Source organism: Pipra filicauda, unplaced genomic scaffold (assembly GCF_003945595.2).
Source record: "Pipra filicauda isolate LSUMZ 115617 unplaced genomic scaffold, ASM394559v2 scaffold1578_size9114_pilon, whole genome shotgun sequence".
Lineage (NCBI taxonomy): Eukaryota > Metazoa > Chordata > Aves > Passeriformes > Pipridae > Pipra > Pipra filicauda.
Genome location: NW_024104071.1, coordinates 1 through 9,095, shown reverse-complemented (window position 1 = coordinate 9,095; position 9,095 = coordinate 1). Strand labels below are relative to the sequence as shown.

The 9,095-nt window shown below is 66.3% G+C and overlaps 1 protein-coding gene across 2 annotated transcripts; it reads left to right on the top strand.

Moving 5' to 3' along the window:
• Positions 1-1,970: 1,970 nt before the first annotated feature.
• Positions 1,971-8,270, top strand: SNRPD2 (small nuclear ribonucleoprotein D2 polypeptide). 2 transcript variants are annotated; one of them, XR_005562733.1, is made up of 4 exons: positions 1,971-2,040; positions 4,188-4,367; positions 7,470-7,700; positions 8,124-8,270. XR_005562733.1 is itself a non-coding variant. In XM_039379122.1 (3 exons), coding segments are annotated over exons 1-3 (357 nt in total). In that variant the 5' UTR covers positions 1,971-2,038; the 3' UTR covers positions 7,645-7,833. The 2 variants fall into 2 exon arrangements, 1 of the variants encoding a protein (XP_039235056.1); XM_039379122.1 differs by lacking the exon at positions 8,124-8,270 and having other exon boundaries at positions 7,470-7,833.
• The last annotated feature ends 825 nt before the right edge of the window (positions 8,271-9,095 follow it).

Sequence of the window (9,095 nt, the reverse complement as noted above, 5' to 3'; positions counted from 1 at the left end):
CCCGCCCCTCCCGGGGGTCCCAGTCGCGGACCCCTCGTCCCGGGATCGAACCCGCCCCCCCCCCCGGGGGTCTCAGCCCCGGGAACCCCCGGGGGCCCGTCCCGGTCCCCCCCCCTCTCCGGGGGTCCCAGTCCCGGATCCTGCCCTCTCCGGGGGTCTCAGTCCCGGATCCCGCCCTCTCCGGGGGTCTCAGTCCCGGGACCCTCCCCGTGTGTCCCCCCCCGGGGGTCTCAGCCCCGGGACCCCCCCCAGGACCCATCCCCGTCCCCCGCCCCCCTTCTCCGGGGGTCCCAGTCCCGGATCCCGCCCTCTCCGGGGGTCTCAGTCCCCGGACCCCCACCCGTCTCCCCCCCCGGGGGTCTCAGGCCCCAGACCCCCCCGTGTGTCCCCCCCCGGGGGCCCGTCCCGGTCCCCTCCGCCCCCCCCCGTACCTCGCCCCGGGCCGCCCGTCCATGGCCGCCGCTGCCGCGCCCTCGGCGCCCGCACCCACCGCCCGACCCCCTCCTCGGACACGCCCCCCCGGGACACGCCCCCTCCTCGGACACGCCCCCTGGGACACGCCCCCTCCTCGGACACGCCCCTCTCACCGGACACGCCCCTGGGACACGCCCCCTCATTGATCACGCCCCCTCCTCGAACTCGCCCCTCCAAGACACGCCCCCGCCTCGGACATGTCCCGGGACACGCCCCCTCCTCGGACACGCCCCCTCCTCGGACACGCCCCTCAAAGACAAGCCCCCTCAAGAGGACACTCCCCCTCTGTGCAGGCCACGCCCCCTCCAAGCAGGACAAAGCTCCCTCCTCGAACACGCCCCCTCCTCGGACACGCCCCCTCCAAGCAGGACACGCCCCCACCCAAACACACCCCTCTTATGGGACACGCCCCTTCCGAGCAGGACACGCCCCCTTATCCAGACATGCCCCACACGTGGACACACCCTTTATTGGACACGCCCCCCAGTCCCCCAGTCACGCCCCCACCAGGACATGCCCCCTCCCCGGACACACCCCTACCATGACACGCCCCTCTCAGGGACACACCCCCTGTCCCCAGACACGCCCCCACCCAGACACACCCCTCTCCTGAACACGCCCCCTGTCTCTGGACTCACCCCCAACACGCCCCTTATCATAAACCACGCCCATCCCCGACCACGCCCCCTATCCCGACACACACCTCTCCTAGGTGATCCCTCTCTCTGACCACGCCCCACTCTCAGGACACGCCCCCTCCTGTGTATGACCCCACCTGGACACGCCTCCTCAGGACACGCCCCTCCTGACCACGCCCCCTCCTTACCGCGCTCCTCAGCCACACCCTTTCCCTGGTCACGCCCCCTCTTGTGTACACCCACTTCTGGACACGCCCCCCCACATGACCACGCCCCCTCTCGTGTACGTCCTCACCTGGACACGCCCCCTCCCAGACCACGCCCCCTCCAGCGATCCAAGTCCCTGCCCACCAGTTTGGCCACGCCTCCCTTGGCACACGGCCAAAGCCCCGCCCATCATCTTCTAACTCCGCCCCCTGCATCAGCTCCACCCACTGAGGGCCCAAGAAGCTCCGCCCCCCATCCTGCCTGGCCACGCCCCTTCTGGGCAGACCCCAAACCTGGGACCCCCCGGAACCTCCTCTGAGCCATCCAAAACCGCCTCTTGGACCCCCCAAACCCCTCCGAGCCCCCCAAAACTCCTCTGAGCTCTCCCAAATCCCCTCTGGGATCCCTAAAACCCTCCTGAAGCCCACAGAGACTCCCCCAGGAACTCCCTAAACCCCCTCAACCCCCCCCTAGACCCCTAAACCCCCCCTGGAGCCCACAAAGACGCCCAGGAACCCCTTAAACCCTCCCAAAATCCCCCCGGGACCCCCAAACTTCCGCTGCCCCTGCCCGTTCCCTTTGGCCCCGCCCCTTTCCCCAGGCCCCGCCCCCCTCGCTCTCCCATTGGCCGCTGTCCCGGCTCTGACCCGGAAGTGCCGCGGCCGCGCCGTGACCCGGAAGCGGCACCGGGAGCGGCGGGAGCGGGACCGGGAGGAACCATGTGAGGGGAAGGGGGGGGAGGGAATCGGGGGGGATTTGGGGGGGATTTGGAGGAAAAATGGGGCTAAAAAGGCGTGAAAAGGGGGCGGGGAGGGACGGGGGGGGACGGAGGGACCGGGGGAGAGCGGGCGAGAGACGGGGGGGAAGCGGGGGAATGAGAGGGCGGAGGGAAGGGGAATGGGAAGGGAGGATGGGGGGGTTAAACGGGGGGAACCGGGAAAGGGGGTCGGAATGGGGGAAGGGAGGGGGGCGAGGGGGGAGCGGGAGCGGGAATGGGAATGGGGAGAGCCGGGGGGGGAGACGGGAATGGGGGGAATGGGGAAAAACAGGGGGGAAAACGGGAATGGGAATGGGGGGAACCAGGGGGGAGGGAACTCCCCCAGGAGTCTGCTGTGTCCCCATGTCCCCCTCATATCCCCATGTCCCTGCTGTCCCTGCTGTCCCTGTGTCCCCCCGACACCCCTGCTATCCCCCTGCCATCCCTGCTGTCCCCTGCTGTCCCTGTGTCCCCCCGACACCCCTGCTGTCCCCCTGCCATCCCTGCTGTCCCCTGCTGTCCCTGTGTCCCCCCGACATCCCTGCCATCCCTGCTGTCCCCCTGCCATCCCTGCTGTCCCCCGGTGTCCCCAGGAGCCTGCTGTGGCCCATGTCCCTCCCGTCCCTGTTGTCCCTGACATCCCTGCTATCCCCTGCTGTCCCTGTGTCCCTGCCATCCCTGCTGTCCCCCTGGTGTCCCCTGCTGTCCCCTGGTGTCCCCAGGAGCCTGCTGTGTCCCCATGTCCCTGCGTCCCTGCCATCCCTGCTGTCCCTCAGTGTCCCCAGGAGCCTGCTATGTCCCCGTGTCACTGTGTCCCTGACATCCCTGCTATCCCCTGCTGTCCCACTGTCCCCCTGCCATCCCTGCTGTCCCCCTGCCATCCCTGCTGTCCCCGTGTGCCCCCAGGAACCTGCTGTGTCCCCGTGTCCCTGTGTCCCTGACATCCCTGCTATTCCCTGCTGTCCCTGTGTCCCCCTGCCATCCCTGCTGTCCCCCTGGTGTCCCCTGCTGTCCCCTGGTGTCCCCAGGAGCCTGCTGTGTCCCCATGTCCCTGTGTCCCTGACATCCCTGCTATCCCTGCTATCCCCTGCTGACCCTCTGTCCCCCTGCCATCCCTGCTGTCCCCATGTGTCCCCAGGAGAGTGCTGTGTCCCCATGTCCCTCCCGTCCCTGTTGTCCCTGACATCCCTGCCGTCCCCCTGCCATCCCTGCTGTCCCCCTGCCATCCCTGCTGTCCCCCTGCCATCCCTGCTGTCCCTGTGTCCCCCTGCCATCCCTGCTGTCCCCCTGCCATCCCTGCTGTCCCCGTGTGTCCCCCAGGAGCCTGCTGTGTCCCCATGTCCCTCCCGTCCCTGTTGTCCCTGACATCCCTGCCGTCCCCCTGCCATCCCTGCTGTCCCTGTGTCCCCCTGCCATCCCTGCTGTCTCCCTGCCATCCCTGCTGTCCCTGTGTCCCCCTGCCATCCCTGCTGTCCCCCTGACGTGCCTTGCTGTCCCCGTGTGCCCCCCAGGAGCCTGCTGTGTCCCCATGTCCCTGCTATCCCCTGCTGTCCCTCTGTCCCCCTGACATCCCTGCTGTCCCTGTGTCCCCCTGCCATCCCTGCTGTCCCCCTGCCATCCCTCTGTCCCCCTGCCATCCCTCTGTCCCCCTGCCATCCTGCGTCCCCCTGCCCATCCCTGCCCATCCATTTGTGTCCTCCTGCCATACCTGCTGTACCTGTGCCCCCCCTGCTGTTCCCCCTGCCATCCTTGTCCCCCCTGAACATCACTTGCGTCCCTGTGGGTGTCCCCATGTCCCTGTGTCCCTGACATCCCTGCTATCCCCTGCTGTCCTCTGCTGTCCCTGTGTCCCTCTGTCCCCCTGCCATCCCTGCTGTCCCCGTGTGTCCCCCAGGAGCCTGCTGTGTCCCCATGTCCCTCCCGTCCCTGTTGTCCCTGCCATCCCTGCTGTCCCTGTGTCCCCCTGCCATCCCTGCTGTCCCTGTGTCCCCCTGCCATCCCTGCTGTCCTCCTGCCATCCCTGCTGTCCCTGTGCCCCCCTGCCATCCCTCTGTCCCCCTGCCATCCCTGCTGTCCCCCTGACACCCCTGCTGTCCCCGTGTGCCCCCCAGGAGCCTGCTGAACAAGCCCAAGAGCGAGATGACGCCGGAGGAGCTGCAGAAGCGGGAGGAGGAGGAGTTCAACACGGGCCCACTGTCGGTGCTCACGCAGAGCGTCAAGAACAACACGCAGGTGCTCATCAACTGCCGCAACAACAAGAAGCTGCTGGGCCGCGTCAAGGCCTTCGACAGGTCAGGAATGGTGTCCCCAGGGTGTCCCCAGGGTCCTCAGTGTCCCCAGAGTCCCTTCAGTGTCCCCACAGTGACCCCTGAGTCCCCACAGTGACCCCGAGGGTGTCGCGTCAAGGCCTTTGACGGGTCTGGAACCGGCGTCCCCAGGGTGTCACCATGGTCCTCAGGGTCCCCAGGGTGTCCTCAGGATGTCACCAGGGTCCTCAGGGTCCCCAGGGTGTCCTCAGGGTGTCCCCAAGGGCTCCTCAGTGTCCCCAGAGTCCCTTCAGTGTCCCCACAGTGACCCCTGAGTCCCCAGGGTGACCCCGAGGGTGTCGCGTCAAGGCCTTTGACGGGTCTGGAACCGGCGTCCCCAGGGTGTCACCATGGTGTCCTCAGGGTCCCCAGGGTGTCCCCAAGGGCTCCTCAGCATCCTCAGGGTGTCACCAGGGTCCCCAGGGTGTCCCCAGGGTCCTCAGTGTCCCCAGAGTCCCTTCAGCGTCCCCACAGTGACCCCGAGGGTGTCGCGTCAAGGCCTTTGACGGGTCTGGAACCGGCGTCCTCAGGGTGTCACCATGGTCCTCAGGGTCCCCAGGGTGTCCTCAGGGTGTCACCAGGGTTCTCAGGGTCCCCAGGGTGTCCCCACAGTGTCCCCAAGGGCTCCTCAGTGTCCCCAGAGTCCCTTCAGCATCCCCACAGCGACCCCGAGGGTGTCACATCAAGGCCTTCGACGGGTCTGGAACCGGCGTCCCCAGGGTGTCCCCATGGTCCCCAGGGTGTCCTCAGGGGCCTCAGGGTGTCCCCAGTGTCCCCAGGGTGTCCCCAAGGGCTCCTCAGTGTCCCCAGAGTCCCTTCAGTGTCCCCACAGTGACCCCGAGGGTGTCGCATCAAGGCTTTTGATGGGTCTGGAACCGGCGTCCCCAGGGTATCACCAGGGTCCTCAGGGTCCCCAGGGTGTCCCCAGGGTCCTCAGCATCCTCTGGGCGTCCCCGAGGGGTCCCCAGGGTGTCCTCAGGGTCCTCAGGGTGTCCCCACAGTGTCCCCAAGGGCTCCTCAGTGTCCCCAGAGTCCCTTCAGTGTCCCCACAGTGACCCCAAGGGTGTCGCATCAAGACCTTCGACAGGTCTGGAACTGGTGTCCCCGGGGTCCTCAGGGTGTCCCCAAGGGCTCCTCAGCATCTCCAGGGTCCCCACAGTGTCCCCAGGGCTCCTCAGTGTCCCTGGAGTCCCTTCAGTGTCCCCACAGTGACCCCTGAGTCCCCACAGCGACCCCGAGGGTGTCACGTCAAGGCCTTCGACAGGTCTGAAACCGGCGTCACCAGGGTGTCACCAGGGTCCCCACAGTGTCCCCAGGGTGTCCTCAGGGTCCTCAGGGTGTCTCCACAGTGTCCCCAAGGGCTCCTCAGTGTCCCCAGAGTCCTTTCCGTGTCCCCACACTGACCCCAAGGGTGTCACATCAAGGCCTTCGACAGGTCTGCAGACGGTGTCCCCAGGATCCCCACAGTGTCCCCAGGGGCTCCTCAGCGTCCCCAGGGTGTCTCCAGGGTCCCCACAGTGTCCCCAGGGCTCCTCAGTGTCCCTGGAGTCCCTTCAGTGTCCCCACAGTGACCCCTGAGTCCCCACAGCGACCCCGAGGGTGTCACGTCAAGGCCTTCGACAGGTCTGAAACCGGCGTCACCAGGGTGTCACCAGGGTCCCCACAGTGTCCCCAGGGTGTCCTCAGGGTCCTCAGGGTGTCTCCACAGTGTCCCCAAGGGCTCCTCAGTGTCCCCAGAGTCCTTTCCGTGTCCCCACACTGACCCCAAGGGTGTCACATCAAGGCCTTCGACAGGTCTGCAGACGGTGTCCCCAGGATCCCCACAGTGTCCCCAGGGGCTCCTCAGCGTCCCCAGGGTGTCTCCAGGGTCCCCACAGTGTCCCCAGGGTGTCTCCAGGGTCCTCAGGGTGTCTCCAGGGTCCTCAGCATCCCCAGGGCCCCGGGGTGCCCCAGGGTCCCCATGGTGTCCCCAGAGTGTCCCCATGGTGTCCCCACAGTGTCCTCAAGGTGTCTCTAGGGTCCTCAGGGTGTCCCCAAGTGTCCCCAGGGTCCTCAGGGTGTCTCCAGGGTCCTCAGGGTGTCCCCAGGGTCCTCAACATCCCCAGAGCATCCCCAGGGCATCCCCAGGGTGTCCCCAGGGTCCTCAACATCCCCAGGGCCCCAGGGTGTCCCCAGGGTGTCACCAGAGTCCCCAAGGTGTCCCCAGGGTCCTCAGTGTCCCCAGAGTGTCCCCAGGGTCCCCATGGTGTCCCCAGGGTTCTCAACATCCCCAGGGTCCCCATGGTGTCCCCACAGTGTCCTCAAGGTGTCCCCAGAGTCCTCAGGGTGTCCCCAAGGTGTGTCCAGGGTCCTCAGGGTGTCCCCAGGGTCCTCAGCATCCCCGGGGTGTCCCCAAGGTGTGTCCAGGGTCCTCAGGGTGTCCCCAGGGACCTCAGGGTGTCCCCAGGTCCTCAGTGTCCCCAGGGCATCCCCAGGGTGTCACCATGGTCCTCAGGGTCCCCAGGGTGTCCCCAGGGTGTCACCAGAGTCCCCAGGGTATCCCCAGGGTGTCCCCAGGGTTCTCAACATCCCCAGGGTCCTCAGTGTCCCCAGGGTCCTCAGCATCCCCAGGGTGTCCCCAGGGTCCCCAGGGTGTCCCCAGGGTCCTCAACATCCCCAGGGTGTCCCCAGGGTCCTCAGAGTGTCCTCAGGGTCCCCATGGTGTCCCCAGGGTCCTCAGAATGTCTCCAGGGTCCCCAGGGTGTCCCCAGGGTCCTCAGAGTGTCCTCAGGGTCCCCAGGGTGTCTCCAGGGTCCCCAGGGTGTCCCCAGGGTGTCCCCAGGGTCCTCAGAGTGTCCTCAGGGTCCCCAGGGTGTCTCCAGGGTCCCCAGGGTGTCCCCAGGGTGTCCCCAGGGTCCCCAGGGTGTCCCCAGGGTGTCCCCAGGGTCCTCAGAGTGTCCTCAGGGTCCCCAGGGTGTCTCCAGGGTCCCCAGGGTGTCCCCAGGGTGTCCCCAGGGTCCTCAGAGTGTCCCCAGGGTCCCCAGGGTGTCACCCAGGTACTGAGAGACCCCCCCAACCCCCCCCCCTCTCTGTGCTCCCCCCCCCCAGGCACTGCAACATGGTGCTGGAGAACGTGAAGGAGATGTGGACTGAGGTGCCCAAGAGCGGGAAGGGCAAGAAGAAATCCAAGCCCGTGAACAAGGACCGCTACATCTCCAAGATGTTCCTGCGCGGGGACTCCGTCATCGTCGTCCTGCGCAACCCCCTCATCGCCGGGAAGTAGGAAAGCCACCCCAGGAAACCCCCTGGCAGCCCCCCGGACCCTCTTGGGTCCATCAAGACCCTCCTGGATCCCCCCTTGACCCTCTCAGATCCCCCAGGACCCTTCTGAATTCCCCAGGACCCTCTCAGATCCCCCAGGACCCTCCTGGATCCCCCAGGACCCTCTCGGCTCCATCAAGACCCTCCTGGATCCTCCACAACCCTCCTGGATCCCCCCTTGACCCTCTCAGATCCCCCAGGACACTCCTGAATTCCCCAGGACTCTCTCGGGTCCATCAAGACCCTCCTGGATCCCTCAAGACCCTCCTGAATCCCCCAGGACCCTCCTGGATCCCCCTCGACCATCTCAGATCCTCCAGGACCCTCCTGGATCCCTCTCAACCCTCCTGAATCCCCCCTTGACCCTCTCAGATCCCCCAGGACCCTCCTGACTCCCTCAAGCCCTTCCTGGATCCCCCTCAACCATTTCAGATCCTCCAGGACCCTCCTGGATCCCTCAAGACCCTCCTGGATCCCTCAAGACCCTCCTGGATCCCCCCTTGACCCTCTCACATCCCCCAGGACCCTCCTGAATTCCCCAGGACCCTCTCGGATCCCTCAAGACCCTCCTGGATCCCCCAGGACCCTCTTAGATCCCCCAGGATCCTCCTGGATCCCCCCTCGACCCTCTCAGATCCCTCTGAACCTTCCTGGATCCTTCAAAGCCCTCTCAGATCATTCAAGACCCTCCTGAATCCCCCCCTGACCCTCTCAGATTCTCCGGGACCCTCCTGACTCCCTCAAGACCCTCCTGGATCCCCCCTTGACCCTCTCAGATCCCCCAGGACCCTCCGGACTCCGTCAAGACCCTCCTGGATCCCCCTCAACCATTTCAGATCCCCCTGAATTCCCCAGGACCCTCTGGGGTCCCTCAAGCCCCTCCTGGATCCTTCAAGACCCTCCTGGATCCCCCTCGACCATCTCAGGTCCTTCAAGACCCTCCTGGATCCTTCACAGCCCTCTTAGATCATTCAAGACCCTCCTGAATCCCCCAGGACCCTCCTGAATCCCCCTCAACCATTTCAGATCCCCCAGGACCCTCCTGGGTCCCTCAAGACCCTCTTGGATCCCCCAGGATCTTCCCAAATCCCTTAAGACCCTCCTGGATCTTCCAGGACCCTCCTGGATCCTTCAAGACCCTCCTGGACCCTCTTGACCCTCCCAGATCCCCCAGGACCCTCCTGGATCCTCCACAACCCTCTGGGATCCCCAGGATCCTCTTGGATCCCTCAAGACCCTCCTGGATTCCCCAGGACCCTCCTGGATCCTCCAAGACCTTTTTGAATTCCCCAGGACCCTCCTGGATCCCCCAGGACCCTCTTAGATCCCCCAGGATCCTCCTGGATCCCTCTTGACCCTCCCAGATCCCCCCAGGATCTTCTCAAATCCTTTAAGACCCTCCTGGATCCTCCA